Consider the following 27,894-nt stretch of genomic DNA (forward strand, 5'->3'; position numbering starts at 1 on the left):
GATCGGCTACGACATAGGTATAATGAAATCTGATCCTTGCTTATTGAGCGAAGCTACAGGGTGCTGCTTCCTTGACGCTTTCTTGCCATGGGGTCTTCCAGGTGACCAAGCACCACCTTCTAATCCTCAAGGCATCGGACCTTTTCCCTAAGGCCGCTGTAAGTCATGATCCTTAGGCCTCATACCGTGCAGGAGCACCTCCATTCTATTATATCAATGATCCGTCTCGGTTTCCTCATGGATATCCCTATGCCCATGGAGATTCCGTTCAATTGTCAACGGCTCGTTCTCGCTGCACGCTTCTTCCTGTCAAACTCCAAAGAGTCGATAGTCTACGTCTGCTTGTTGTTGAGTTCTTCTCCGTAGCCTTCGTCTTGTTATGATCACAACCCCGGTTCTGCACGTACGAAGTAGATGCTGACCGCGCTGTAGAAGTCGAGAATTTAGAATAAGGGTGTGTTCCGCTTCAGGTCGACACGCTAGGACCTCGTTTGTTAAAAAAAAAACAGAGTCCGAGATGTTTATGTCCAGGCTGGAAGACTGCTCATATCAGCATGAGGACTAGGTGCTGAAAATATGCAATGTCTGCGAGGTCGAACAGGTACCGACAAGGCACCGATGCACAAAAATCACGTCGAAGCTTTCATTCATTTCCTACTAGATGACTATGATCGCCTTATATGTGTTCCCCCTTCATTGTATGCTTTTAAGTAATAAAAATCATCTAGTGTGGCGCTCGAGATCTGCTCATTTCACTCTACGAAGTTCGTGACTAGGTGCGTCATTCAATTATCCTGTCTCGTAAATTAAATAATCCCGATACTGCGCCTGCAACAGCACCATAAAAAAAACCAACGTAGAGCGCATGAAATTAGACAGCTTAGATAAAATGGGTATAAAGAAAGGAATGTATGTCAAAGGTATGAGAGCGATGCAAGAGGAAAGGGAAAAGAAAAAGAACAACAATCATTATGAAGGGTCCTTAACCACACCGACACGTTAGAATCCTAAATAGACTCATTTTGTGTGGTGGTTCGTCCGCTTCCTGGCCATACTCTCCCGAAACGCCAACGTCACCGCCTCTCGCCCGTGCATTACTCACCACCGGCGGAGCAGCACCCACGCTTGATAGCATCGGCGATGCCCGTCCATACTGCCCCAAATAACCCTCATCCGCCTCCCGCCCATAATCATAGCCACCACCCGAGACATTGGCGTAGGGATGTTGTGCGCCTCGGCCTGAGCCAACAGGTATGTTCACCTGGGCGGCTGCAGAGTGGGGTGTGATCTGACCCGTGTTATTCCCGCCGGGTGTAAGGGCGGTGGGTATTTTGCGCTGCTTCGAACCGTGTCTGACAAGGGCTGGTGAGGGAGGTGCGATGTTGTTCCCACCCTGAGAAACTCTCCGTCGGTCGGAGTCGCGGTGCTCGCGTCGACGGTCAGGACTGAGGCCCGCGCTTTGCATTTGATTCAGTATTTGAGTTTGCTGACCCTGTTGAAAATACAGCGGATGAGTGCTGGGCCATCCGAGATTAATGAAGGCACTTGCCAGTGATGCTTCCCAGCCCTTTCCACCTGAAGAACGAGGGTTAAGTTCGATTGGTGGGTTTAACAGGGGCAATGATGAACACACCATTGAGTAAGTTCCAATCAAAGACTCCATCGTCAATGTCATTATTGGTCTTGATAACTTTAGAGAAAAGTTCGCGAAGGAACTCATAATCAGGCGTTTCCTCGAACCCAAGCTTGCGAACGTAGTTCAGATATATTCCAAACTCCTCTACAGAAATGTGAGTACACCGCGATAACAAACATGTGTTACGCACCAGGGAAGCCTTCGCATAACTCTTTGATGGGTGTCGTCTGCTTCTTCTCTCCAATCTTCTCGTATTTTTGCTTATTCGTCGCGGCCTTAAGCCCTTGCCATGGTAAGCTTCCTCTTAAGAAGTACATGAAGACATGACCCAAAGCTTCTAGATCGTCTCGTCGTGATTGTTCTGTTTTCTGATGAGGCCACGGGAAATCAGAGGGAACATGTCCGGAGAACGTACCTCTACCCAGATGAGTGTTGATGCTCATGTATCGCGCAGTACCACTCAAACTCTTCCGTTCCCGATACTGGTATGTGCTGTTTCGTCTTGGGATCGCGGTATTGTTTAGCCATGCCAAAGTCGACAACATGTATGACTGCCAGTAACCTAAGATTAATGAAAGTTCCGTGATAGAGCGGCAGAAAATGTTACCAGTTTGCTCCTTTGGTGCCAGGCCGTCCAATCAAAAAATTATCTGGCTTGATATCGCGATATATGAGATTCTTTTCATGGATCGTTTGCACTCTTGTAAGCTGTGCGGAGCGTGCGAATGAGTTGGGGCGCTACCGAGCACAGCAGCTGATTCAGACGCACCATTTGCCGGGCAGCCATACATACTGTCTTGATTGAGAATTTGCGACCGCACATATCAAAGAGATCCTCTAGACTTGGACCGAGAAGGTCTATCACCAGGATATTATGGAGACCTTCCTGGCCAAAGTGATATATTTGAGGTATTCCGGCTAGAGTAGTATAATGAGTTGGCGGTGGCGGCGGCGGTAGAACCAGGGCACGGTGGTTGACTCACTGCATCCCGACAGTATACGATACGACCGACACTCGTCACGGAGCTGAGGCGCTTCAGCTTTCCGGGGTTCCTAGATACGGTAGAAGAATTCGGTCAAGGCGAGCGACAGATGAGCTAGGACATACGAATTTGATAGCGACGGTCTGGGAATTGAGCAAGTTGGTCCCTGTAGAGAAACAAGGTATCGGTACGGGGCTGCTGCGCAGGAACAGAGAGTATAGCGTACCCTCGAAGATGACACCAAAGGAACCTTCTCCGATTTTCTTCCCGACACGATAATGGACGCCGACGACGTTGGCGGTAGAGGACGAGTGTGAATGGGAGGTCATCGTCGACGTTGAGGAAGGAAAAGAATGAGAATAGGGCCGGATGGCCTATTAAGGTGGAAGTACAAGGAAGGAAGGTGCAAGGTCACTTCACTCAGGGTCCTTCTGTCACCGCACGGACTCATCGTCACCGTTCACGGTTCCTTGCTTTTCTGATTCCCTTTCAGTCCCGTAAATAAATACTTTTTCGTGTTGTTCGTATTCTACGCTATCAGGGCCCCTCTTCATGTTCTCTCCTGATCGTACCTTCTGCGGTCCATTTGCCTGCTTTTCGGCAACTCTCTGGCTTTCTGTTCGTTTCCTCTGCGAGAAGAATTGGGGGACATTCTGATATCTGGCTTCGGACCGTGTTATGGAATCACTCCGATGCATCCTCTTGCGATCCTCTTATAATGCAGCTTTGTCTTGGTCTAGAGCTCGACTCTCTACGGCTTTTTTCCTCCCTAGAAATCATACTCAAATCCCCTTGAAAATATAGCAAATTGGAGCATTGGAAATGCTGGACCACCTCCACAAGAAGAGCATCTGTTTTCGTTTTGCATCACTCAGGGTCGCAGGACGTTGTTGTTCTTCGATTACGATCTCTGGTATGTAGATATTCTTGGTCGTTGGTACCGCTGAACGTTCGATCCATGTTGGCTCGCTCCGAGTATCTAGGACAGACGGAGACTTTTTTGGCAATGATATTCTGCAACGCGTTGGAAGTACCCTGTGTTTGCTCTGCCTGCCAGTGACGTGCACAGGACTTGACCACCTAGCTCGGTTATATTCAACTGAGTCTGATGTCCGTTACACCCGCAAGGATTATATCTGAGATCTTAGCCAAGAGGTGTATCGTGATCTTGATCAATAGAGGGCATCTGTGGGCGGCTCCTTGACCACGTTCCGATACTAGCGTCTCGGGGGCGCCTGCAACAGACATCTCAAGGTTTTCGGCTTCTGTTCTAGCTGTGTTCAATTTAGATAGCCATATCAGGATCGCCTAATGGCCACAGCATGTGAAGGTGATAGCAACACGTTTCGGTTTGTTTGTTTCCGGCTGGACAGCTCTCCAGCTCCATTGGCTCAAAGGTTGATATCCGCGTCTGATGTGTACGTGATGTTTTGTGTATTGGTACGAGTTTGGTTGATTGAAAGCGCTTGCTTTTGTCTGCGGCCGATCGCCAGCTTTTTGTACCATACAGACGCGTCGTAAAAGGCAACAAGAAGGGTCGATTGGGGTATCTGGTGGCGTTCATTGATATCACGGCACTGCATTCTGAAGGGTGGATACGACGACGGTGGTAGTCTCGGGAGCTGGACCCATGAGCCGGCGAGAAGGTGTGGATGTTCCTGGCGGTGATATGGAATCATTCTGGATTCCCCCCTCGGTGGGAGCTGCAGCAGGAGTGACAGGGATACATTTTAAGTGCTCGACGGGGGCAGCATAGAGAGGTAACCTTGGCGATACAAGAATTGGAACAGGATCATATACGAGACCAGAAATGGTTACAACAGCAAGTAAGCGCCCAAAAGGATTAGAAGATGTCGCATCTGACCTACGAGGAAGGCAGAAGCAGACATAGACGGGGATGGGGAAAGACCGAACTGGGAATTCGACCTTAGGTGGACACCGCGAGACTCGGAAGCAAACATAGAGAATACATAGATATACCTTAAGCTTGTCTGAACTTTGACTTGCTATACATTTCGATACTTTGGAAAAATCTGATCAAGGATCGAGTCCAGACCACGTGCGCCCAGATTCGTTCACAGGCTGAGGCTAGGCTGCGTCTTCTAGTCGTCGTCGCCGTTCTCGACGACTCTTCTTACTCCGTATCTTCCACCATGCCCTCAGAGTTCTTCACTGCTCTCGACGACCAACCTCAGATTGAACACGTTCAGGCAAAGGTCTGCTCGTCGTGCCATCGTCCAGTCGACCCAACAAGCCATCTCTTTCTCCTCGCTGCCGACGCCATCGTCTGCGCAGCATGTGGTCCCATTCACGGCCCACAGATAGACTCTAGGACGTCCTGTATCGACGTCGATAGCGCCTTTCTCCGTCTCGGACGCCCTACACACGACCAGGACCCATCAGATACGCAGCGACCAGCGCCCCCGCCGCCCCCAAACTTCGCCAGCAAGTTCTCGTCTTTGTCCGTTCATACCCCGACGACGACCGTCTCATCGTCGCAGCTACCCCAGCCCCATGCACCGATTCTCCCAGTGGCAAGTTCCAACCGCAGGCATACCGCCCTGGTCTCACTTTCTCCTAACCCTCTCACCGATATCACTCGTCTACGAGTTCGCACACAGGCTCACCACTGTCTTTACCCAGGCGCCTCTTTCCAGGGAACACAGAAGAGTGGGCGAAATAGCTATGATGTCACGGTAACCATCGTCGTGCGTATTATCTCTGCGCCTTTCCTACATCTGCTCACCGGCAACGGCAGGACGTCGATTTCTCTTCGTCGTTCCTCTGCGGTTACCTTTGCATCCGAGGTCTCACCGAAGATTATCCCGAGCTCACCACATACTTTGATGCCGAAATCATTGGCAGCCGCTACGGCTTTCGCACTCAAAACTGGGGCGCCAACGAGGCCGACGATATGGTCCATTGGTCCCGCTTCCCCGCCTTCCGTCACGTTAAGCACGACCTCAAAAGACCCCATTATACCATTCCTGACCGCGACCGAGGGGCCGTGTTCATGCGATGGAAGGAGCGTTTCTTGGTCCCGGATCACCGCGTACAGGATATCAATGGCGCGAGTTTTGCCGGCAAGTAGCTGCCTCTTTGTCTCTTCTGTCATCTGTTCTTACAGGTGTCCATTCAGGTTTCTATTACGTCTGTGTCGATTTTAACCCCGCCCAGTCCTCTCAAAATGAAGAGCCGACGTCGCCCATGGCAAAATCCGAGTCTCGCGAGCGACGCGAGTCAAGTGCCCGTCGATCTCCTTCTGCCGGCCCGCGTCTAACCGCTCCACCTGCAGCAACGATGAGTGGGTTTTACTATCACCAAAACTCCGAGCCGTGGGTCTTCACCAATTTTCAGTTTGTTATTCTAGTACTTATTGTTGCTTCTTTGCAGATACCAGCAGCTCACGTTGGCTCATGTTCCTGAACGGGCTAGCTCTAGCTTTGAATTCCGTTAAACATCGTGTCCAGTACTTACCTTTCTTATACCTTTTCTCCCACCTCCGTGTCGTGTCTTGTGTATTGCTCTCTGTACAATTGATCTTTAGCCATGTGATATAATTCATTTTGCACGACGTGAGTAAAATTTCCAAGGCCAGACTCGGACTCGGCACGTCTACAGCCGGTCAAACCATAACTGTGATGAACGATCGTGTTCAAGGCGGCGTACGTGTCGTTATCGCTGGTGCTGGGTATGTCTACGTTACATGCTGCCTGTCAAAATGACTCACTAAACAACAGTATCGCTGGAATTTCAGCGGCAGTTGCGCTAAAGGAGCAACTCGGCTTTACCAACTTTACTGTTAGCGCCGTTCCCGATTTTTCACCATTTGGAACGTGCTGAATTGGAGAGCTAGATTTATGAACAAGCTGGGGACGTAGGGGGAACCTGGAGAGTAGGAATGATTCTTGAACAGCAAATTTCCAATGGCTGACTGACTCGTTGTAGGACAACACCTACCCCGTGCGTGATTTCTTTTATCATGAAATAAACACACCGCGAACCGCCGAAAGGGTTGTTCATGCGATGTAGCCGCCCACTGGTACAGCCTCTCAACGGAACTAAACCCAAACTGGCCCACCTACTACGTCTCCCAAACCGAAATCTATTTGTATTGGAAACGCGTCTTTGCCAAGCACAACCTCTGCGCCAACACCAAGTTCCGTACCCAAGTCCATTCCGCGGCATGGAGCGAGGAACGCCAGCAGTACGACATCACTCTCAAAGACATGCTCACAGGCGAAGAGAGCCATACCACCGCCGAGGTCCTGTTCTGCGCCATGGGCGGATTCTTCACGCCTCTGTACCCCAAGGATATCCCTGGCAGGGACACCTTCAAAGGCGACCTCTGGCATTCTGCGGAATGGAGGCACGACGTCGAATTGCGGGGTAAACGAGTCGGTGTTATCGGGAATGGTGCTTCCGCGTATGTCTCGTTCTGGCTTAATCGCGCGGTGCTGCTGGAGCTTTCAACTTTTTTCGTCTTCTAGTGTTCAGTTTATCCCCGAAATTTCTAGGGACCCCTCTGTGCAGGTTGTGAATTTTTGCAGGACACCGAATTGGTTTGTTCCTAGGGTAATGTATGCTCGTTTCGTCGGGTTTCCCCTCGCTGACGAACCTGCATAGGTACCCTTGCAATATCCCGAGTGGGTGAAATGGACATTTGCAAACATACCTTTTGTCATGAGATGGTACAGAAATATTATCATGGCTAGAGTAAGTTCGATCGCCATTTGGGCGATACCGACTCTGACATGTCATCGCAGGCCGATATCAGTTTCCTCATCTTCAACAAACAGAACGCCTGGGTCATCAGCTTCGTGCGAAAGGTAAAGGTCATCTTTTCGTTCTCTCCCACCCTAGCTTATACCACACCAGCAAATGGAAAAATACTTAGCCCACAAAGCCCCGAAAGACGAACTCGAGAAGCTCACACCAAAGTACTCACCCGGGTGCAAGAGAATCATCGTCGATTCCCACTACCTTACGTGCCTCAAGCAACCCAACGTGTCACTCAACTGGAACACCATCGAATCCGTCGTCGAGGAAGGCGTCAAGCTGAAGAACGGAGAAGTGATTCCATTGGACGTCCTGATTTTCGGGACGGGGTACTCTCTGGTCAGTTTCTTACCGGGGGCTCCTTGGGTATTGCACTGGGTGGGCTTAAAATATATCGATTTCGCAGGAGCCAGCCGATCTGCGGGTCAAAGGTCGATCGACAACGATACATCAATACTTCAAAACGCAAGGCGGTCCTACGGCTATGTACGGCATGTCTATTCCTGGATTTCCCAATGCCTTTGTCCTACTGGGCCCCAACGTTGCTGTGGGCCACGCGTCAGTTCTGTTCTCCGAAGAGGCGCAGGTGCAGTACACTTTACAGATGATCAAACCCATCATCGACGGCCGAGTGAAGTCCTTCGATATCAAAGAGGACGTCTGCAACGCGTACAACGCGTGGCTCCAGCTTCGTCTTGCGTCCTCCGTCTGGACGGACTGTCGTTCGTATTACCACGTTGACAGAGACGACCACTCCAAGATCTCTGCTGTCTTCCCCGGTCCGGTGTCGCTCTTTTGGTGGATGACACGCAGACCCCGATGGGATCATTGGAACGTGGTGGGCACCAAGACGGAAGATCTTCATCGGTACTATGGCCAGAGTGTGATTATGGGGCTCCTCTCGATGATGGTGAGCCTCGGAGTAGCATTTGCGTTCTCAATACCTCGGGGCCTCGTGTCATAATCATTCTAGATGGATCATCATGTCGCAATGGCTAATATATATCACGCTGGTATAATAATAATACCCATTCCGATCTCAACCTCGATTAGGATACCTTAAACGATTTCTTTACTGCTTCGTCTACTTGCCTCTTCTCTTACTGTACCTTCCTCCGCGTCTATTGTTTGTATGTCAAAGTCATGATGTGCTCCTGGGTCCAGGGTATCGGCAACATTCTCTCCCTTTTCTGCATCCAAGTCCCCGTCCTTCTTGGACGCTTTCTCACCTTGCGGCGCACCTCTAACCGTCGCTCGTTTCAAGCTGTACTTCCGTATACCCAATGCTGTGCGAGATTACATCGGCTGAATCCATTTAAAAACAACAGCTGTACACACCTAACAGCAGGCCTACACCACAGATCGGGGTGTGGACTAGCCATATCGAACTGATAGAACGCGCGTAAGCTTGGATGATGTCTGTCCGTAGCTGTGCATCCTGTAAAAAAAAAGAGAATAGGGTCCGATGTACATCCAAGGAAAAAACACTGAAAGGACGTACTGCTATGTCCTTCAAATGCCGTACACTTTCACTCAAAGATCCACCAAGCAAGCCAGCATCCGCGTTAGGAATCTTGGCCAGCCGCTTCGTAAGCGTCTATGAAATGGGCGTTGATAGATGCTCGTCACAGGCGTCATGAAAAAACATACACTTGAAAAAATGACCTGTCCAACAGAAACGCCAACGGTTCCGCCTAACGTCCTAATCACATTAAAGAAAATTTTCAATCACAGCATGTCATAAAGACGTGGGAACAGACTAACCTGATGAACCCATATGTCGCCGTACTAGTCGCCATATCCTTGAGAGGCATCGCTGCCTGTAGAGCGATCATCGGGACCTACAAAGACCGAGCGCCAATCAAGAAGTTGAATCGGAAGCATCCGAACTCTTCCTACCTGGAACATCGTTCCGAGACCCAAAGCTGCGATAAGCGGGTACAAGACTTTCTCAGCGCTAGAAATGTGTGTGGTTAGTGAATAAGAAGAGCACGAAGACAATCGCCGCACGTATTAGAGTAGCTGTCCAACATGATCATTAACCCGTAGCCAAGGGTAAACACAGCCCAAGATATCCATATTGCTGGACGGTATTCCCCGGTGCGGGAGACAAAGTACCCAATGCTGGCTGATGTGAGGGAGGAGCCCAAGGAGAAGGGAAGCATCCTGTCAAAGGTGGTTAACGAATCATCACAAAGGAGGGCAGTGTCTGTGTCCGTCTAACCTCACTCCGGCACCGGTAGCAGAGGATCCTAAAATTTGGAAGTACACCGGCAACTAGGAAGATGTCAGAGGAGAAAACGCCACTAAGAAGGGCGGCGTACATAATATGCACCTAGCAACGACGAGAATCAGCTGCAGCGCGATATGTTCCTGGACAAGTTCTGTACTTACCCACGAAGAACGATAGAGCATGAAGGAACGTCGATACAAGGATGATCGCTGTGGTTCGAGTCTAATCATTCATCAGATCTTCGCTTCCGGCGCTCAATCTGTAAACTTGCCTTGAATAGACGCGGTGGAATGATCGGCGACCTCTTTGTGAAGGCTTCAAAGATTCCAGCACACACAAGAAGCACGCCTCCAAGCACAATCAACACGATGGTTTTCGGAGCTTTCCCTGCAAAGAAGTTGTAGATCGTCGCTATGTCAGACAAAGATCCACTCACAGCTCGCTTCACTGAAGTTGAAACCAATTAAGAGACACACTACTCCTGCTACGATCAAAGCCAGGCCCATGAAATCAAACTCTCGAACATGTTCGCGGAGAGATCGTCCTGGATGAGGGTTGAGGTTGAGGAAGAAGAACAAAACAAGAGCAGCAACGCCCCCTGTGGGTCTACAAGGGAAAGAGTTAAGCTGGTGAGCCGGCGTTACCTGTTTCCTAGACGTACAGATTTATCCAGAAGCACCTAAAAATAAGTCATTAGTAGGCTTCTCTGAGAGACAAGTGGAGTCTAGCTCACCATCTCCATGAAACATGGTCAGTGAAGACCTAGAACAAAAAAGTCAGCCAGTCGAATAGATTGGACATAAAAAAAGACTCCTCACACCACCAAGGAGAGGTCCGACGACACTATGCGATGTTTAGTAAGGCCTACCAGGGAGATAACCATAGAGATACCTAGCAATACCCCAGGTAGACCCAATGAAGCCCCCATATTTCCCTCGTCTGTATATATGTGCTATAATAAGACCACGGACTCGGAAATATTATGACAATTGTTGCTTACTCCTGCAGGGGAACTATGTCACTGATCGTGATGTTTACCTATTAAAGTGATCAGGTGCACGTACATCAGGGAAGAACATAGAGGACTAACCAGTTGCATGATACCACCCCCTCCTATGCCTTGTACGGCGCGACATATAATGAGCCAAGTGAGGTTTTGAGCAGCTCCACACAGCGCAGACCCAATCTATCGTGAAATTTAGTCCGAAGAGCGAGGAGATCTGATAAGTGAGCCTGCCAGGAAGGTCCCAATAGAAGAGTACAAAATGGGTTTACGGCCTACAGACAGCATGAGCGACAAGGATAGTGCTGTTGAGGGAACCGCCTAACCGATAAGATCCGATAACTTTCCGTACAACGGTGACAAGGTAGCCGCAGCAAGAAGGTAGGCACTGGAGATGGCACGTTGAGTACCGGGAATCGGAAGCGGCCTACGGACTTACCTTCCAACCCAACTGTAATTATTGCCGTCACCAAGTTCCTCGACAATAGTAGGCAATGCAGTCGCGACAATCGTCTAAGAAACACTAAGAGCATTAATATCCGAAATTATTTAATCATAAGTAGAGGACATACCTGGTCCATCGCTGCCAGAAACACGCATGCCATGAACCCAAAGAAAACCTGGATGACTACTGTTATGATAATGTATGCGAGTTGATAGTATAGGACGCACAATGGGAAGGCGATTATTTGGGAGAACTTGGGTTTCTTGGCCCTTCCAGGACTCTCCAGGTTTTGCCTTCCTTTTAGGTATAGCGTCGGCAATATGGTCAAGGGAAGGACTAGGTGGCATTGTGGTCGTCATCGTGGCAAGAGAAGAAAAGTCCAAAGGCAGATCCAGCAGTGACTCGGTGACTTATAAATCCTAGGTGGGATCCCTTCACGAGAGAATTTTTGTCCGAGATCCGATGTGCCGGCGGCAGTTTTCTGGGGTAATATATCCATCCAAATTGCGAGGAGAAAAAGGGAGATCTCCATCTGCCCTCGATGTACTAGCCCGGAAGAAATAAAGCTAAATCAAAGGCCAAAGAGCCCGTAAGGTACGATTTCTGTTGCATTGCCTGCACGAAGAGAGTCGGGACGTAGGGCCGAAAAGACCGCTGTTCAGAAGACGCAATTATTTAATTTGGCAATCGATGATCCCAAACCAGAAAGGGCAGGAGCATCTGCCCTTTGCACAAATTCTAGCGTCCATTGGCAAGGTTTGCAGGGAGTATATGCGGTCAACGGGTGGCACGACGAGCTCATCGTCGTTGTCGAAGAAATCTATTCGGCAGCAAGTCAGCATGACGAGCGGTGGCTGGGCAGAGTGGTGGCTGCCGACGTGCCGGAAACCTTATCTGGAAAAGCTGCTCTGTTTTGACTCTTTCAGTACTTTCATCTTTCCTTCACCTTCTCGTTCTTCATTCTCCATTTTCTATCATGTCCGACGGCACTATCCCCACCTTTAAGCTCGTTCTTGGTGCGTTCGTCGTCCTTTGGCTGCCCTTTTTGCATTCCTGACGCGCCTTTGCCCATCTCTCTTTCATCGATGTTCCGATTTCCTGTCATTTGTCGCTAATTCCATCTCTATATCGACATCTTCAACCACTCGCTTCCGGTTCACGGCCATCCTGCACTACAGTCGGCGATGGAGGTACTGGCAAGACCACCTTTGTCAAGGTTCGTTGTCTCGCCATCGCTTTTTTAGATCGCGTCCTGATCATGTCCATTCTACAGCGCCACTTGACGGGTGAATTCGAAAAGAAGTACATCGGTACGTCTCTGCCATTTTATTGCGTTTTCCCCACCCTATCGCGCTCTTTTTCGGCCTAACAACCCGTTTTTTCAGCCACCCTTGGTGTCGAAGTCCACCCTCTGTCTTTCTCCACCAACTTTGGTACCATATGCTTTAACGTCTGGGATACTGCCGGCCAGGAAAAATTCGGTGGTCTCCGAGATGGGTACTACATCCAGGGGCAGTGTGGAATCATCATGTTCGATGTTACCTCCCGAATCACATACAAGAACGTTCCCAACTGGCATCGCGATCTCGAGCGTGTCTGTGAAAACATCCCTATCGTTCTTTGCGGCAACAAAGTCGATGTTAAGGTTCGTCTCAGCCGACTCCAATCAGTCTTCCGATCTCATCGATAACGCGCAGGAGCGAAAAGTGAAGACTGGCGCCGTTACCTTCCACCGAAAGAAGAACCTCCAGTACTTTGAAATCTCTGCCAAATCCAACTACAACTTCGAGAAGCCTTTCTTGTGGCTTGCGAGGAAGTTGGTTGGGTATGTTGTTGTATCTCTGCCGCTTATGATTGTTTACTGATGTACCATCAATTGCATAGCAACCCAACTCTAGAGTTCGTCGCTGCACCTGCTCTTGCGCCTGCTGAAGTGGCAATTGACACCGCTCTCATGGAACAATACAACAAGGAGTTGGAGCAGGTATGCAACATCCATCAGAGATTTCTTGCAATGACTCACACACTCTCCAGGCCGGAGCCGTACCCCTGCCCGAAGAAGACGATGACCTGTAATCTGTACGCTGACGCATTTTGTACCTTTTTCACAACTTTTTTTTAAACAATTATAACATCGCCTACATTTTGTTACTTTGGCTTCTCCCGCGTTGTATATTCCTCACTTCAAGGCAGTTCTCGACGTGGAGTTATTTGGCTTGCTTAGAAGAATATGTATGATGTGGAAATGAACTAGTATGAGCTATCTATTGGGGACCATTGTGTCAACGGTCTAGTTATGTCAAGATATTGCAAGAGTTGTCAAGTGGCAATGTTGTTCTACAAATACAAGGTGGGATTCCAGGGTATCAAAATCAAACAACGGGAGATAGACGACCATGATGAAAGAATGATGTATACGTTTACAAGTCGCTCGTGATGGCAGCGTAGTTATCTTCCCAATCCTGGGTCGGGGAAGGGGACCGTACTGACGAAGGGTGAACGAAGATCCCTAAAACTAATTGGATCGACTTACCTCGTGGAGGAAGCGGTGGGGGTACCGATGTAGGAGGAGGGGGTTGAGCAACTGCGCCAGGAGGAGGGATGCCATTTGGGGTCGCAGGCGGAGACGTTACCGATACCTTGGAAGGAGGGGTGCCAGTTGCGGTAGATGATGCTGATACATGCGAGGAATGTTCACTAGAAATGACGAAAAGATCCGTGTTTTCAACGTAGGCTTCCTTGCTCTCTTCACAGCACAGAGGCTGGTTGTACGGATGATACCAATGGTGGTGATGACTGTGCGTCGTCATCTGGAAGTTTCCCCGTTGTCGAAAACGAGAATTGTTGTGGGGAGGGAAATTTGGGTTGGAGGGAGGTTGATCAAAGCGGGGCTGATATTGTGTATTTCTAGGATAAGGTATCCAGGGTCGTCCGCGACCCCGGTTGTTGTTCGGATGATACTGGTAGTGAGGATTGAAGTGTGGATTGGGATTTTCTGTAATCGCAAGAAATGAGCACGTATCACTTTGAATAGTCGGTATAGCACACTAGCCTTCTCGGAAGTTCAACGGAGGCCCGAATCGAGAAATATGTCCATTTGAATTACGTTCTTGAGGGGAAGTCAGGTTGACCGAAGTAGTCCCCACTTGCATTCGCTGAAATACACTAGATTAATTGCTGTGTTACGAGATAAGTGAAATCGACTCACTTGAAGCACCTCAAAGACAATTTGTGTTATTCCTTCAGTGATATTATTCATCGCGCTAGATTGCATGTCATTGTAAGGGGCCAGTGCGTCAGAGGAGACCCTGGGAGTGCTTGCACCTTCCTGTTGAAGACCGATCTGAGAAGGTGTATCATCGACCATTGGCATATCAATGTGAGAGGACGGCGTGGTAGAAGAGAGCTCGGGATTACTGGCACCCGCATTAGTTTGTTGAGTGCTAGCTTGCGTTGGCGTGCCATCTGAGTTAGTCGGGTTCGAGGGGGCTTCAGCGTCCTGCTGTTGGGAACTCGGCGAAGGAAATCCTCTGTAGCTGTCTTCGGCGACACTTGTTTGAGATATGGGATTGCTATTCGAAAGCGAGCTACGTGCTTCAGGCCTTTCCGAAATGCCCAAAGAGTTATAGGCATCAGCCAGTGATTGGGCCATAGGGTCCTGTTCTACGTCACTGGAACGAAGTGGTTGTTCCTTGTTTGCAGATGCTGAACTGGATTTCTTCCTAAACGTAAGAGTTTTAAGGACGGCTGCTCGCGAAAGATTTGGGGAACTCGGGGGATTCAAACGCGCCTTCTTCGGAGACCTATCCTCGTAGTCTGATCCAGAGGATGATGTTCCAGAGACTGTTTCCTTCGACGGGAACCTTGGTGGTAGCCTTGAGCCTGAAGGTTTTGGATCATTACCACGAGACGACCGATCAGTAGAATGTGATGATTTGGCCCCCGTCTCTGCGGGTCCAATGTCGCGACTACGGTTGGCTGGCGGCGAAGATATTATCGTCGTGGAAGAGTTCGTCGCCGGTCGACCCTAAGATAAAATGAGTTTGTTTGAAGGCGAAGATTAATTCATGTACATAGTACATACTGCATGCAGATCTCCTTTTCGTGATGCAACGGTGCTACTGGCTGACTGACTAATAGCAGATGGTGATAATCTTGGGGCCGCCTTAGCGGGAGCGCTATTCCGCTTCCCCGACGGCTCCGGCATCGACTGAGAGGCTTGCATAGCGGATGAACGCTACATCATAGACACATCATGAGTCAGCTGAAAGGATGAAATTGTGTTTAGACGTACATCATTCTGTGGTGGACGATATTCTTCTCGCCTACTACTGGCTGGCTTTGATAACGACGGCATGATAAGAAACATTTGAGGTTGCAGTTTCAGTGAAGACAGTGTCGGAACCATGACACTGACGACGTGTTTGCGCTTCCTAGACTGCATCGGCTCGTGATCCTTGCAGGCCGCAAACGAAGAGGGCTTATCGCTTGAAGATGGGTGTGATGCCCCACGGACTGAAGGTGTGTTGGCCGCTGAACCTGAATCCGAAGATAACGAAGACAAAGAGGAGCCTTCCATACATTCTGGTGCATCAGCTCCCCTTTCAACGGGGTCATTGTTTGTCTGAAAGAAGTATCACTGTCTATCATCATAATCCTACAAACTAAATAAGAGCTCACCATGATGATATCGGCATGTCTGTCATACCACCCTAATTTCATGAAAGTAGGATTCATGGGTTTGCACCGATCAAGAGTGGACGCGTTGAACACCGATCTTATACTCGCATCCGGGATCGTCCCATTTTCAGTAGCTCGACGGAAAATTGGCAACTTCTTCAAGTAATCCCTCTTGAGATCAACGTGCCTCTGGTGATACGATACATTCATGTTTTTCTTGCCTTTGCCATGGAGTAACAGGGCTTCCACCGAGTGCATGCGGTAGTTTGTAGCAAGATGGAGATAGCACTTCGATGCATGGCATTTTTCGCAGTAAAGAGACCAGGTTGAAGGGACCAGGTGTGAATTACTGCCAGGGATCGTGCATGTTCGAGTGTCCTGCTCACAGTGAGAAAAAAGCGCATTACAGCTTATAGCTGCCGTGAACGTACCTTTCTTCGTTTGCGTGCCAAAATGCAGGCAGCTCGGAAAACTCCTGATCGGTCGAAGAATAGATCCCTTCGATTACGTTAGTAAAATGTAAGGAAAGAAGGGGAGCAGCTAACCTTTCCTCATCACAGTCAAAACGCGGCAAGAGCTTCAAAGCCTTACAGTCCTTCAATACTTCGACGGCCTTCCGCCGTTCTTTAACAAGGGCCTCAAAAGGCCGGCATTGCACAGCCGTCATGGTCTCGCAACGACAGCTTCGTCCTTCAGAATAACATGCGGGACAGAGAGCATAACCGCTGCCACGAGTCGTACTACCGGAAGATTTAGAAATAGCAGGCACGCAGGTTAAGCATTCGAAGAAACTCTGAAACGCATCGGCGCCACAGAAATCGCAGACTACATGAACGTCCTCGTCCTTTTCGTCGCATCCAGACGTCTCCGAAATTGCAGGTATTGGGCTGGAGATATTCTTCAGCGGACATTCATCCTTGAGAATGTAATCGAAAAGACGCAATAGATTCGAAAGACGGGCTGCGACGTCCTCTGTACCATGAGGTCTGTCCCTCTGCATAAGGTCCTCAAGTTCGACGCGGGACCGATGTAGAGTATGATATATTGTCGATTTGATGCGGTATGTTTCGCGCCGGCATACCCTATACCAGCTGCAGTCACTGAATATCTAAAATTGCAAAACTGTCCCACCTCTGATACATGGGCAGCTCATGATGAAGAGCAACTGTCAATCCACTGAGGGTCATTCTGGACCATGATGTTTTGATGGTTATGCCACCGTAGTTGACGACTTGATGGCAGCTTCTCGGAGGCACCAGGACAAGATCACCCAGTTTTTGCTGAGTTATATAGACGTCGAATGGGGCTCTGGCGAGCTCCTCGATGGTAACGACATGCATCTCGTGATCCAGTTCTTGTTTAAGCTTGGTGCGAAAGTATTCAGCCACCTTCAGGGCATCGGAGCCCTTGGTCATAAACCAGAATGAAGAACCGTCATTCTCAGTGTAACACATAAGATTGTGTCCTGAGGAAGCACAGAGATCCTTGTGACACGGCGTGAAAGTTTCGCCTATACCAAGGTAGCACATCAGGGTTTCCACGGCAGCCTGTTAGACTTGAGAACTGCACACATATACCTGGAAAACAGAATTACTGACAGATTTTGGTAGATTCGTCAAACAGTTTCGCGGATCGTCTGGGAGGAGGCGGGATGGAATGACCCCAGATTTGTGCAGCCATTCATACCAGTCTGCTGGACATTCGGCATCCTTTCCATACCACCTGACAGTCTCTGGCATAGCGCTGGTTAGAAGACATTAAAAGACAGACACGATATGAGCAAACCTCCTGGCGTAAGAAAACACGGTGTTGAGCGACAGTGCTTCGCAAATTCCTCAAGAGGGACAGTACGATCCGACCAATCATGAATATTACGAACCGCAATATCTGTTGCCATGAGGCGCGTTAACGACGAAGAGATAAACAACTCACTTTTCTGCCCGTGCTCTCTGAGCCATTCAAGGCTGAATTTCTGGCCTAGCCATCCAGGGTGTTTGTGCCAGCCCTCAATGACCAAGGGCTTCGTATCGCCGTCATATCGCTGCAGTATATCCTCCAAGGACTGGCCGCCGACTGCGGACACTCGAGGTATCGGGAAGAATCGTTTTCCCTGTTTCAAGAGACCTTCTAGAGACCAGTCTCTGGTGGTAAAAGAAAAATCATGACAATCAGGTCGTATCTTGGTGACCGTACCCATTTCGATACTGGCAGGGCCGGTAGACGCGTCGCAATCTGAGCAAGAATGGGCGGTCTCGGCACGTGACGAAGGCAATTTGTCCGGACTCGATCGATCCCAGCCGGGAATGTCTCCCCACTGAGGCTGGCTGGCCATCGTCCGTCGACGAATTGCTTCCAAACTGCCCATGGGAGATACTTGTGATAGCTGTAAGAGAGCAGTCCCTGGGCGCTTAACCTCTTATACTCGGACGTCCGCAGAATCCCACGATTCCGATTTCGGGGTTATCGAGGGACATCATCATCAGCCCCTTCTGCAATGTCACAACATCGCCTTTGCATACAGCGACATGAACTGAATAGCAGTGCGCCATTTATGAAAGCTGTAGCGCCTAATGGCTGTATGTAAGCTTCAGTGTAGAATATTCATATAATTGCCCCGAACTTGGTTTACAGCATAACAGCCTGCAGGTGATGGACCTGGAATCATCAACACTAGAGCATTTCAACAACGTGTTGTACCGCCACACAGCGCTTGCTATATTTTGTCACTTCACATCGTGATAAGGGAGCGATAGTATCCAAAACTCCAACAGTCTGAGACGCAAAATTCACTAGTTCAACTTCGTCGTAGATTGGAAATCTTTATCATGAAGAATGTGTGTCGTCTAAGTAGGAACGAAATGGAAAGAAATTGCAATCACTCATTCTTCGGTGTCTGCTGACGTAGTAACGAGAGGAGAGGAATTTGGTCCAATTTTAGCGTGCTTCGCCTTGAAATGAAGCACAGCACGAGGCGCCTATATGGTACGACTGCACCAATTACACCCAATTCGGAGGGAGGCACTTAGTGTATTTAACGCCGGCCCGAAAGTTCGAAAATCAGAAGGCGGTTGTGTTCAGATAGCACTCATCAGACACAAAGCGTCGGAGTAGTATTAGAAACCTCAGGTAAAGCCCAGAAGATAACAAGAAATCTCGGTTGCTGAAACCCCCAACTATCCCTATTAATCATTATGGCAACTCTAGAAACCAACAAAATAGCAAGCTCCAGGCCAACCCAGATGACACAGAGCAAGCACAGATCGACCACATCAAAAAGCAAGTATAGATGTAACCAAGTTCCGACAGTGATACGTACTCAATACTACGTAGTCGTTGTCATTAACCTTGAAAGTTTGGAAGCTTTGAATGGTCAGAGTTACAGGCAGAATATATGCAGATACAAGTCCCGTGAGCACCAACGAGTACCGGCCGAGGTGGGTAGGCGAATCAAGCTCAGATCTTCACTGTTCGGAACTCAAACTTTAGAAGTTAAACGCGTCTTGCGTCTCACCACGTGTATTTCACGTGATGTGAATTCTAACGCGTCGCGTCTCAGGAATATTATTCATCACCTCTTTGTTCGCGTCCCCTACTCCCCTTCGTCACTAGCAATGTCCGCAGTATCCACATCCCAACCGGAATTCGACTTTTGGGAATTCGTCAATTGTGCAAGATGCCAACTCCCTTTCTCTTCGGATGCCGGCGCGACCATCCCGTTCTGGTTGACGGAATGTGGGCATATAGTCTGCAATAACCATCTCAGTCAGTCGGATGTCTGAAGCCTTGGACAATCATGACATTTTGAGGCAGATGCTGACCAGAGTTGTACGGTATGTGGGTCACCCGGCATTCAGTTGGTGCCCCTTCAACGCGAGGTGAGTCACCAGCTTTCAAGCATTTCATGTTCATTGAATCCAGACCACCGATAGATGGAACCACCGATGTCCGACTGGTTTCGATCAATACCGTATGCGCTGGACTCTATTGCATATACAGCCAAAGTGTTTTTGATCACGTCTTTGTCGAGCATTTCCTGACTGTTATCCAGTTTCAGCAAGAGTCCATGGCTGCTCAGATACAGTACTACAGAACTAGGCATCAACAACAGAGGGCGCATATAGAGAAGCTCAAGCGCGAGATGGCGGAACTGAAAAGGTGCGTGAGGCTGCTTGCCTGCAAAGACACAAGACTCAATGTCTACCATTTCAGAGCGAACCAGTATTTAACGGGGGAATTATCGTCATACCAGCAAGGAGTCGATTCTTCACAGCAGCAGATGTATCATCGCAGAGACGACCAAGAGCCGTCGGATAATATGAATGCGCACGGGAAACGCCCTATGGATCAGCGGTACGCCTCACCTTCCTGCTTCCATAATTATTGTGAATGTACTGGTGCGCCACAGGCCGATGACTACTCCAAGCCCCCATTCCTCTCTGATAGGACCCGATAGGCTTACCTTGCCGCCTGGTCAACAGCCACCCAATTTGTCCTATAATCGCACAAACGACATGGCACCACAGGTCGTTAACGATGTTCGACAGCAGCGGCAGCAAAGGCCAGCATCTCGTAACCTTGCGCAGTGTGTCACCTTCGATTATCATGATTTGCTATAATCTCAATCCCTTTGCTAGGCAATACGTCTATGTCCCGCCGTCGACGCCACACATGCCTCCACCTCAGTTATCGCACATGCAAGCACCACGAAACGTTCAACGAGCAAGAGTAAATCAAGATGTTTCACAGGGCGGACTATCAGCAGCAACTCCTTCTCTCACCAAATTCAAGCCCGCTCAAGTGCAAGGTAACAACCAACCCCGGAACATGGGCCCACCGCCCACGCCAGTACATGCACGAGCGCAACAGCGACAATCTGTCAATGCGTCAACAAATGTTCCTTCTCGTCAGCCTAACACTGGAGCTCCCCCCTCAAACCGATTCCTTCCTCCAGGAGAAAGATTCGCTCCGCCCTCATCAACAAATACTGGTGGAAGAGGATTCCTACCTCCAACATCGACAACAGGTCCTCAACACTTCGTCTCTGCTCATAGTGCTTCTCTTGCAGGATCTTCAGGAACTAGGGCGATGCCTCGTGCTGGAACGGCTATACCAAATACTGCTGGAGGTGGAAGCCAAAGGATGCCATTTGTCCCTGGACAAGGATTCAGGTGAAGGAAGGCCTGCTCTCGTTGTACAGTGATTTCCTTCGTCTAGGAGCTGCTATGTCCAGAGATATTTATAGATTTTGCTTCGAAGTAACGATGTATCCATCCAACAGAGCTGCATTAGGGAGCCGCAATACAAAAAGTTCGAGATAATATTATGATGGAGGGGTGCCAGAGGGTGTGTTGATGACAAAGAGGGGCATGTAGGAAGCAACCAAGGCGCTGATACATAGACTGAAAATATTTCAGTGCTACATCTTGAGAACAAGAAGGCTACTACATACAGAAGATTGGACAGACCACCAGTTCCCTCCTTGGCGCGCATGGGATGTTGGTTGAAGTACTGGTTCAGGCCGAACAGAACTGAAGGCCAGGCAAGGTACCTCTCAAAGGATAAAATGGTGAATTCCTGGTCTGGAAAGGACAAACTTACCTGTTCCGCGTCACCATGATTAAGCCAGAGAGGAACATGCCAGACGTTCCAAGACCCTCTGCAGTATCATGAGCAGAGAGGGACTGAATGAATACCGCAATGACATACCACTTTCTCTATACCATGTCGGAGGCAGAGTGAATTTTGTAGCAAGAGCAGCGTCTCTAGGGTCGTCCTTAGTCGACATCGTGGACGATGATGATGAGGTGTGACGAAATTTGAAAAGATTGGTTCTATCGCGGACCACGTGCCGCTCCTATCTCTGGACCACCACTGACACCAGTACGCGCTTACTCTATGACTTCTGGCGTTGGCGACGACGATGAGCGACAGTCTCTTCTGAATACTCGTTCTGGAACCCACTATGACTCTACCAAGACTATCGTCGTCGCTAGTGGTATTGACGGTGCTGCAGTACATCGGACCGAGGGCGACTGTGAGCAGCGATAAGGACTCGGCTCCAATAATATTGCTCAATAACTGCTAGCACGTAGCGGGGAGTCCTACGATAATGTACCTCAGGCAAAGCGACAGCTCGGTGCGTTCACCCTACTACTCAAAATATTATTCATCCAACCTCAACTGTCTGCTGTCAGGTCTATTCAGCGCCATGTTTCTAGTATTCAATCGAATCATTGGAACTGGGTATAGAGTAGTGTCCTTGCTATGGCTTCAACACATGATCTCTGATGTCCAAATTGAAGTATATATGCGACCCCAAGCAACATCCTGCGCTCGTCTGGAAGCCCGGGCCTTGCGCTTATTATGTGGCTAGCCGGTGCGAGTATTGCAGCCGTAGGAACGGCTGTTTACGTTGAACTTGGCACTGTATGCTCTGCACTTCGTATCTATCTAAGTTGTGCACTGAGACATTCTTGTAGGGACTGCCCCGAAGTGGTGGAGAGAAGAATTATCTCGAATTCATATACAGACGTCCCAAGTTCCTAGCAACTTGCACATTTTCTGTTTATGCAATTATAACGGTGAGTCTTAGCGTCTGTAGGCGTCGCTGTTACCTACTTACAAGCTCTTCAGGGCTCGTCGGCTGCCAACAGTCTTGTCTTTGGAGAATGTTCATATTTCCTCCCTGTATTAGTAGTATTCAGCTGATACTTCTGCAGACGTCCTTCATGCTTTGAATGTTGAACCGGCCCGATGGAATACTCGTTTCGTAGCATTCATGTGCATATCTTTTTGCTGCCTGCTCCATGGTACCACATTCAAGTGGGGACTCCGTCTTCAAAATACACTAGGTCTTTTCAAACTCTTCCTCCTTTCGTCGATAGGTATAGCGGGCTTGTTCTGTCTGGTCGGTGTTCCCGGATTTCGCGTTAGAGACGAATACGAAGCTCCCGATAATCTCCGGTGGGATCAGCTGTGGCAAGGCAGTAACTCCGATGCAAACGCATTGATATCTGGGTTATACAATATCATTTGGTGTGGTCTATTATTGCATTCTGTCCTTTAATGTCTGATTTTCTCGATTATAGGTCTTTTGTTGGCTATTCTACGGCCAATTATGCATTATCTGAGGTCAGAAACCCTGTTCGGACGATCAAGAGAGCGGCACCTCTGGCACTTATCTCTGTAACTGCGGTCTACCTGCTTGTCAACGTTGGCTACTTCGCTGTAGTTTCCAAAGGTGATATAGTAGGAAGCCGGCGGATTGTTGCGTTAGTGGATCCATACACGACTCCTTTTCATTTAATAAGTTATCTTGTAGAGCTTTATTCTTTCGAAACCTATTTGGACCGAACACTGAGCGAGTGAGCTGATGCCTCCAACTTTCCTCTAAATCTAACAGTTTGTAGGTTCTTAGCGTATTTATTGCCTTGTCGACGCTAGGAAATCTGCTCACTGGCCAGTTCAGTCAAGGGCGCAGTAGGTCATTCTCCAGAATAGATCCGAGTCTTTTCTCAGGCGCCGATTCTAGTCATACAGGAACTGGGCCGAGAGGGGGTGATTCCGGTATCATGGTTCTTTGCCAGCAACAAGCCATTTAATGCGCCCCTGGCAGGGCTTGCTACGAATTGGTTCTTCTCTACCATGTTCATGGTTCTGCCTCCACCGGGAGACGCCTACCTGTTCATGATCAGCCGTGAGTTTTCAGCGGATTCAACACTTGTAATCTCTCAACATTCCATCAGTGTCATCATACTGCCTTGCTATTATTAATGCTCTTGTTTCCCTGGGTCTTTTGCTACTGTATACTTCCGCGTACAAAGCATGGAATTGGGATCCACCATTTCGAGCACCCAAGATTGTAATCGTCTTGTTCTTCTTGTCTAATGTGTTCCTGGTACTCGTACCTCTAATACCTCCTGCACCTGGATCAAGAACATACGAGCATCTGCCGTATTGGGTGAGTCTGTCCACACCTACGCAAGTTGTAAGCTAATTATTCTCCTCAGTCTCATGCTGTTGTCGCCTTTGCTCTATCTCTCATCGGTGTGGGGTATTGGTGTGTTTGGTGTGTTTGGCTACCTCGAAAGAAAGGGTATAGATTAGAAAGGACTTGGGTTCTGCAGGAGGATGGAGTTTCTCGTTGTGTATTCCGCCAAATTTCTCTATGATGTATTAGATCATCATCCATTCTAGTTAGCTCCTATTAACATCACGTGTGTATATTTGTGTTGAGAGCATTTGCCAAACTTTGACTGATCGCTGACAACTTTCACAACTTACGGACTGACCACTACCTAGTGACTATACCCAGAATGCCTCCCAAAGCCGATATCAACAAAAGCAGGATGGGAGCAGAGCGAATTTCCTATTTCTTTGCGAAACATGTATGTGCCTGCCGTCTGAAATCGTACTTTGCCTGTTCAACAGTATTCTAGGTTTAGGTGATAATCCGTTTATTCGCATGGTCAGTGCTTCTTTCACCATTTCAATCGCTTTTTTGTTGATTTCATTGTAGTCGAAGCAAGAGTACGGACGCTCTTGTGGTACCTGTGCACGACCGTTCACAGTATTCCGATGGAATCCAGGTTCTGGCATGCGCTTCAAAACCACCGTCATTTGTCAAACGTGTGCCAAAGTGAAGAATGTCTGCCAGACGTGTCTTCTCGATCTTGAATATGGTCTACCCACGCAAGTCCGTGATACCGCTTTGGCTCTGGAGAAGGACGCGCCTACAAGTGATATAAATCGGGAATACTATGCGCAGAACATGGAGGCCAAGGTGCGTTACTATCATTTACCTCATTATTCTCGCCTCAAATCCTTTATCGGTAGCTGGAAGGTGACAAGTCCGGCCTTAGCAGCGGACGAACGCAGTCTGCAGGGAAGGAAATGTTGAAAGCAAACTGGCGCGGACAGATCCTTATTATAAGCGCAATCGACCACATGTGTGCTCCTTTTTCGTCAAGGGGGAATGCAAACGCGGATCTGAATGCCCATACCGACATGAGAAACCCGTAGAGAGTGCGCTGTCACACCAGATTTGCAGGATCGGTACCACGGGCGAAATGACCCGTAGCCCGTTAAAATTATGGCCACACCACGCCGAAAATCAGGGCCTGAAGCCTCATGATGACGAGACTATTGTATGCTCTTCCATTATTTCATTGAAGCGCTACTGACATCATTTTCAGACATCAATATTTTTATCTTCACTTTCTCCCCGAATCCACGGAACTGAGGATACGCACCACGTTCTCACGTCACTACTAGTGTTGAGCCAACGCAGCTACGTTCTGTTGTCTCATGTAGCCAAGTCACGGTTATAACATCTCCCCATGACTTTAGCAAACATGGCGACTTATCGTTTTCTATCTAGGTGGCATTCATCAACTTTAAGGAGCGAAGTATCGCTGAACGTGCAGTTGAGGCGTGGGCTAACGGTCTTGAGATTGATGGAGAACGAATAGCGATAAAATGGGGCCGGAGCAAAGCGAAGCCACTTGCCCCGACCCGCAGTGGCGGCCGCGTCGTAGACTTCATTCCCGTTGTCTTGTATTATTAGATAGATATTTGCACGAGTATTAGCGTCCTTTGCCTTTGAGGTAAATGTCATTGTCTGATTAAACATCCATTATTATTTAACGTAGCAGCTATTAATCCTGTTCCGTGTCATCGTAACTCTAAGCTAGCTTCCAATTCCGTACCTCTAACCCAGTAAGCCTCCACGGCGACAGCGCTTAACCAGCCAGCCAGAGGCGCAACGTCAGAACCTGACGTAATAGCACGCCCGAAGTTCATAGGCCTGGCCCAGCTAAAAGGATTTTATCAGACATGAGACGGCTGGCACGAGTTGGTTAACGTACGGCAGATGCCTGAAATTCCCCAGCCCACCCCGAACAGCGCTGCTGCTCCTGTCAGAATTTTTATATTAATCTCTCCTCCCGTTGGAATCGCCCATGGGCCACCGAGCATGGGCCTCCGCGTCCCGCAAAAGAAGTTGTATAAGATGATCGAGGTAGGTAAAGCCCCCATAGCGAGAAAAGCGAGTGATGGATCGAAAGCAGAATGGATAGGTAGGAGTAAGAATGTCAATACTTTGATCGGGTCAATGAGGTTAGATAGAGAAAGTGCAAGTGCAAAGTTGAATCCGTTGTTGAAGTAGGTAGCGCGTCGGGCTAAAATATTCGGTTCTTTCGGAGCGACATCCTCTGATTTTGGTTTCTGCTTGTCCTATGTTAGTCACGGCTGAGTGGGCAAGAAGGCAAGAACACTGACATTGTAGAAACAAAGAAACGCTGAAATCACTAGAGGGATTGCTTGTAGGGCAATAAGTTTTTTCCCCATCGACCCTAAACTCCAGTCCCAAGATGGGTTTGAGGGGCCCAACTTTGAACCATGTAACAGACGCGCCGTTACCGCTGCCGTGGAAAAAAAAGTTGCGGTCGCGGCAATTGACCTTGAAAGCGTGAGAATGGCATGCATATATTTACATTCGAACTATTTCTTACCTCTTGGATAGTCTGGAAATGCCGCAAATCATATGTCTATCGGTTCAACTATCGGTAAATCAAAGGCACAAGCGGTAATCGGAGTTACTAACCCGGATGTACATCCATTAGACATCTACGAGATAGGCTATTAATTCATGTGAACAGGATCTATAGAAGCGAGATACCTTGGTTCCTAATCCTACAAGGAAACCGGATAGCAGAACTTGTCGTATTTCGAGACCAAGTACTGCTGTATTTGCGCCTTCGAGAGCTCCAATGACAAGTCCTCCGGCGAGCAGCCCGGATACACCCGCCAACGCCTCTATATTCCCTTTTACTGCGCGGTGAAAGAAACCGGATATTCCGAAGACATTTCCGTTCAAAAGCAACAGAGCATGCACTGGGAGAGAAAGGCCAAAGCCGCCAATGAGGGATCTGAGGGGTGTAGGCGTTGACATGCTGGTTGCTAGAACATCAGACTGAGAGAAATTTTTGAGCAGTGATCTTGGGAAACTTGAAGATGTATCGTTAGTTATATACCTCTTCTCAGACATATGACGATCATCTATCACGTGATTGGAACAATCCAGCCGAGTCCCGGCCCGCGTGCGATGACTGATATTCGGAATTGACAGCAAGAATAGAGTGGGATGGAGGGTGCAAGATCCGTCCCACCAAGCGAATTCTGTGCGACAAAGTACCTCTGAGAGATAGCTGAACACTTGCCAGGAGGTCATTCCAGCGCATTAGATTGGTATAGTTAGAGACAGTTCCCGTTCTAGGTGAATTCCGAATGCAACCACAAGGTCACGCAAGATTCGTAAGTTTATTACGGATTGATGAAGATGTTGCTAATAAGCACTTACGCATGGGCTCCTCCCAGCCTTGGGATATCACAATCCCGAAATTTTGCACGTTTGACCGATGAAGACGTTGAGTCGGCAGGCAAACTTTAAAGAAGCCTTTACGTCGAAGAGAAAGTGAAACCTCCGGTACTGTCGACGTCTGTCTAACAAACAAAATCGTAGACGACATGAACGAATGGCAGCAGCTGGCACGACTGCGCGCCTGTCTTCATCGCAAGCAGGGAGCCGGAAAGGGGTATACAAGATGTCCCTAGGGCTGATAGGAGTGAAGCAAACCCTGTAACCGTTCGAGGATAATCAAAGTCTAAGTGACGGGCACGCTGTCAAGGATACGTCCGCGTCTTTTCAGCTGCTCTCCGCGGATTCTCGGACTGTAGGATGATCCAAAATAGAGCCTTTTAATAGCCTTGAAATGATACATTGAATCAGCCCGTTGACCGATGACATTAGTCTCTATACGTTACGCACCAACATAGACTGCGGTAGAGGTATTGATCCACATCTTGAATTATTCAGGAGTGCATTACAAAAGTTGACTTCCTACTACGTGGTTGATGTCACAGGTTGGAATGCCGATTAGCAAGGGAAAATCACTCACTAGTTGACAGGGAAATATGCGAGCTGCTCTCGCAGAACTTGAGTATAGCCAAGTCAACGGCGCTGCATTACCAGATTCTGAACTTTTTTCGCCACAACTTCAAAATGGGCTAACATTCTTCCAGCCAGCGAGGAGATTGCAGGTATCGAATTTACGGTACCAAATTTATCCAAAGTCA

At 48.7% G+C, this 27,894-nt stretch overlaps 11 protein-coding genes across 11 annotated transcripts; 6 read left to right on the plus strand and 5 right to left on the minus strand.

Annotated features, from left to right (window-relative positions):
• Window positions 1-982: 982 nt before the first annotated feature.
• On the minus strand, window positions 983-3,046 carry EV420DRAFT_1627853 (kinase-like protein; the record flags this gene model as incomplete). The annotated part of the gene is made up of 9 exons (XM_060476048.1): window positions 2,846-3,046; window positions 2,745-2,785; window positions 2,620-2,689; window positions 2,406-2,554; window positions 2,244-2,344; window positions 2,052-2,128; window positions 1,827-1,997; window positions 1,634-1,780; window positions 983-1,575 (listed from the first exon to the last, which is right to left on the minus strand). Exons 1-9 carry the CDS (start codon window positions 2,946-2,948, stop codon window positions 983-985), a joined length of 1,452 nt encoding a protein of 483 aa, XP_060335292.1. The 5' UTR covers window positions 2,949-3,046.
• Window positions 3,047-4,601: 1,555 nt separating this feature from the next.
• EV420DRAFT_1520990 (vacuolar import and degradation protein-domain-containing protein) lies at window positions 4,602-6,264 on the plus strand. The gene is made up of 5 exons (XM_060472198.1): window positions 4,602-5,327; window positions 5,378-5,702; window positions 5,759-5,954; window positions 6,013-6,194; window positions 6,241-6,264. The coding sequence occupies exons 1-4, from the start codon at window positions 4,773-4,775 to the stop codon at window positions 6,074-6,076; spliced, it is 1,140 nt and encodes a 379-aa protein (XP_060335293.1). The 5' UTR covers window positions 4,602-4,772; the 3' UTR covers window positions 6,077-6,194; window positions 6,241-6,264.
• A 48-nt stretch (window positions 6,265-6,312) lies between these two features.
• EV420DRAFT_1264000 (uncharacterized protein) lies at window positions 6,313-8,362 on the plus strand (the record flags this gene model as incomplete). Its single annotated transcript, XM_060467202.1, has 9 exons — window positions 6,313-6,420; window positions 6,476-6,514; window positions 6,568-6,582; window positions 6,633-7,045; window positions 7,110-7,194; window positions 7,246-7,335; window positions 7,386-7,448; window positions 7,498-7,737; window positions 7,805-8,362. The coding sequence occupies 9 exons, from the start codon at window positions 6,313-6,315 to the stop codon at window positions 8,360-8,362; spliced, it is 1,611 nt and encodes a 536-aa protein (XP_060335294.1).
• A 351-nt stretch (window positions 8,363-8,713) lies between these two features.
• Window positions 8,714-11,426, minus strand: EV420DRAFT_1618807 (MFS general substrate transporter; the record flags this gene model as incomplete). The annotated part of the gene is made up of 21 exons (XM_060475390.1): window positions 8,714-8,836; window positions 8,900-8,995; window positions 9,049-9,100; window positions 9,163-9,239; window positions 9,298-9,355; window positions 9,409-9,564; window positions 9,623-9,675; window positions 9,797-9,853; window positions 9,903-10,018; window positions 10,068-10,237; window positions 10,293-10,310; window positions 10,365-10,393; window positions 10,450-10,474; window positions 10,523-10,570; window positions 10,632-10,669; window positions 10,722-10,817; window positions 10,869-10,909; window positions 10,961-11,022; window positions 11,074-11,147; window positions 11,207-11,254; window positions 11,307-11,426. The coding sequence occupies 21 exons, from the start codon at window positions 11,424-11,426 to the stop codon at window positions 8,714-8,716; spliced, it is 1,557 nt and encodes a 518-aa protein (XP_060335295.1).
• A 491-nt stretch (window positions 11,427-11,917) lies between these two features.
• On the plus strand, window positions 11,918-13,327 carry EV420DRAFT_1118041 (ras-domain-containing protein). The gene is made up of 7 exons (XM_060465904.1): window positions 11,918-12,095; window positions 12,258-12,295; window positions 12,353-12,389; window positions 12,465-12,724; window positions 12,777-12,904; window positions 12,964-13,063; window positions 13,114-13,327. Exons 1-7 carry the CDS (start codon window positions 12,056-12,058, stop codon window positions 13,153-13,155), a joined length of 645 nt encoding a protein of 214 aa, XP_060335296.1. The 5' UTR covers window positions 11,918-12,055; the 3' UTR covers window positions 13,156-13,327.
• A 1,599-nt stretch (window positions 13,328-14,926) lies between these two features.
• Window positions 14,927-18,321, minus strand: EV420DRAFT_1118976 (uncharacterized protein). Its single transcript, XM_060465906.1, has 10 exons — window positions 17,692-18,321; window positions 17,545-17,646; window positions 17,358-17,491; window positions 16,891-17,306; window positions 16,305-16,841; window positions 16,191-16,257; window positions 15,760-16,137; window positions 15,374-15,703; window positions 15,153-15,316; window positions 14,927-15,106 (listed from the first exon to the last, which is right to left on the minus strand). The coding sequence occupies exons 1-10, from the start codon at window positions 18,122-18,124 to the stop codon at window positions 15,073-15,075; spliced, it is 2,595 nt and encodes an 864-aa protein (XP_060335297.1). The 5' UTR covers window positions 18,125-18,321; the 3' UTR covers window positions 14,927-15,072.
• Window positions 18,322-19,370: 1,049 nt separating this feature from the next.
• Window positions 19,371-20,931, plus strand: EV420DRAFT_1638910 (uncharacterized protein; the record flags this gene model as incomplete). Its single annotated transcript, XM_060476898.1, has 7 exons — window positions 19,371-19,521; window positions 19,570-19,634; window positions 19,689-19,760; window positions 19,808-19,914; window positions 19,969-20,109; window positions 20,165-20,341; window positions 20,394-20,931. The coding sequence occupies 7 exons, from the start codon at window positions 19,371-19,373 to the stop codon at window positions 20,929-20,931; spliced, it is 1,251 nt and encodes a 416-aa protein (XP_060335298.1).
• A 74-nt stretch (window positions 20,932-21,005) lies between these two features.
• EV420DRAFT_1119087 (uncharacterized protein) lies at window positions 21,006-21,570 on the minus strand. Its single transcript, XM_060465907.1, has 4 exons — window positions 21,466-21,570; window positions 21,358-21,415; window positions 21,209-21,307; window positions 21,006-21,158 (listed from the first exon to the last, which is right to left on the minus strand). The coding sequence occupies exons 1-4, from the start codon at window positions 21,542-21,544 to the stop codon at window positions 21,080-21,082; spliced, it is 315 nt and encodes a 104-aa protein (XP_060335299.1). The 5' UTR covers window positions 21,545-21,570; the 3' UTR covers window positions 21,006-21,079.
• Window positions 21,571-21,610: 40 nt separating this feature from the next.
• EV420DRAFT_1521038 (APC amino acid permease) lies at window positions 21,611-24,026 on the plus strand. Its single transcript, XM_060472199.1, has 13 exons — window positions 21,611-21,793; window positions 21,845-21,895; window positions 21,954-22,002; window positions 22,062-22,185; window positions 22,239-22,340; window positions 22,393-22,429; window positions 22,479-22,794; window positions 22,848-23,030; window positions 23,081-23,123; window positions 23,169-23,238; window positions 23,291-23,455; window positions 23,505-23,719; window positions 23,769-24,026. Exons 1-13 carry the CDS (start codon window positions 21,655-21,657, stop codon window positions 23,928-23,930), a joined length of 1,656 nt encoding a protein of 551 aa, XP_060335300.1. The 5' UTR covers window positions 21,611-21,654; the 3' UTR covers window positions 23,931-24,026.
• On the plus strand, window positions 24,024-25,277 carry EV420DRAFT_1521044 (uncharacterized protein; the record flags this gene model as incomplete). The annotated part of the gene is made up of 5 exons (XM_060472200.1): window positions 24,024-24,146; window positions 24,278-24,541; window positions 24,595-24,653; window positions 24,809-24,905; window positions 25,139-25,277. Coding segments are annotated over exons 1-5 (631 nt in total), but the record flags the coding sequence as incomplete, so codon positions are not given.
• A 154-nt stretch (window positions 25,278-25,431) lies between these two features.
• On the minus strand, window positions 25,432-26,710 carry EV420DRAFT_1263947 (uncharacterized protein; the record flags this gene model as incomplete). The annotated part of the gene is made up of 6 exons (XM_060467200.1): window positions 25,432-25,564; window positions 25,622-25,992; window positions 26,032-26,218; window positions 26,271-26,306; window positions 26,363-26,385; window positions 26,438-26,710. The coding sequence occupies 6 exons, from the start codon at window positions 26,708-26,710 to the stop codon at window positions 25,432-25,434; spliced, it is 1,023 nt and encodes a 340-aa protein (XP_060335302.1).
• Between the last annotated feature and the right edge of the window lie 1,184 nt (window positions 26,711-27,894).

Source organism: Desarmillaria tabescens (genome assembly GCF_030435595.1).
Source record: "Desarmillaria tabescens strain CCBAS 213 chromosome Unknown EV420scaffold_7, whole genome shotgun sequence".
In the NCBI taxonomy this organism is placed as follows: Eukaryota; Fungi; Basidiomycota; class Agaricomycetes; order Agaricales; family Physalacriaceae; genus Desarmillaria; species Desarmillaria tabescens.

What these genes read in the sequence shown, in the direction of transcription:
- EV420DRAFT_1520990 (XM_060472198.1), top strand. Translation starts at nt 4,773, where the DNA reads ATGCCCTCAGAGTTCTTCACTGCTCTCGACGACCAACCTCAGATTGAA. An exon ending in ATGTCACGGTAACCATCGTC is followed by an intron (nt 5,328 to 5,377) that starts GTGCGTATTATC and finishes CGGCAACGGCAG; the next exon opens with GACGTCGATTTCTCTTCGTC. An exon ending in TATCACCAAAACTCCGAGCC is followed by an intron (nt 5,955 to 6,012) that starts GTGGGTCTTCAC and finishes GCTTCTTTGCAG; the next exon opens with ATACCAGCAGCTCACGTTGG.
- EV420DRAFT_1118041 (XM_060465904.1), top strand. Translation starts at nt 12,056, where the DNA reads ATGTCCGACGGCACTATCCCCACCTTTAAGCTCGTTCTTG. An exon ending in CACCTTTAAGCTCGTTCTTG is followed by an intron (nt 12,096 to 12,257) that starts GTGCGTTCGTCG and finishes CCTGCACTACAG; the next exon opens with TCGGCGATGGAGGTACTGGC. An exon ending in GCAACAAAGTCGATGTTAAG is followed by an intron (nt 12,725 to 12,776) that starts GTTCGTCTCAGC and finishes GATAACGCGCAG; the next exon opens with GAGCGAAAAGTGAAGACTGG.
- EV420DRAFT_1118976 (XM_060465906.1), bottom strand. Translation starts at nt 18,124, where the DNA reads ATGGGCAGTTTGGAAGCAATTCGTCGACGGACGATGGCCAGCCAGCCT. An exon ending in GTGTTTTCTTACGCCAGGAG is followed by an intron (nt 17,492 to 17,544) that starts GTTTGCTCATAT and finishes GCGCTATGCCAG; the next exon opens with AGACTGTCAGGTGGTATGGA. An exon ending in TGGCACGCAAACGAAGAAAG is followed by an intron (nt 16,138 to 16,190) that starts GTACGTTCACGG and finishes CACTGTGAGCAG; the next exon opens with GACACTCGAACATGCACGAT.
- EV420DRAFT_1119087 (XM_060465907.1), bottom strand. Translation starts at nt 21,544, where the DNA reads ATGTCGACTAAGGACGACCCTAGAGACGCTGCTCTTGCTACAAAATTC. An exon ending in GACATGGTATAGAGAAAGTG is followed by an intron (nt 21,416 to 21,465) that starts GTATGTCATTGC and finishes ATGATACTGCAG; the next exon opens with AGGGTCTTGGAACGTCTGGC. An exon ending in ATCATGGTGACGCGGAACAG is followed by an intron (nt 21,308 to 21,357) that starts GTAAGTTTGTCC and finishes ATCCTTTGAGAG; the next exon opens with GTACCTTGCCTGGCCTTCAG.
- EV420DRAFT_1521038 (XM_060472199.1), top strand. Translation starts at nt 21,655, where the DNA reads ATGACTTCTGGCGTTGGCGACGACGATGAGCGACAGTCTCTTCTGAAT. An exon ending in GGGTTATACAATATCATTTG is followed by an intron (nt 22,795 to 22,847) that starts GTGTGGTCTATT and finishes TCTCGATTATAG; the next exon opens with GTCTTTTGTTGGCTATTCTA. An exon ending in ACGAGCATCTGCCGTATTGG is followed by an intron (nt 23,720 to 23,768) that starts GTGAGTCTGTCC and finishes TATTCTCCTCAG; the next exon opens with TCTCATGCTGTTGTCGCCTT.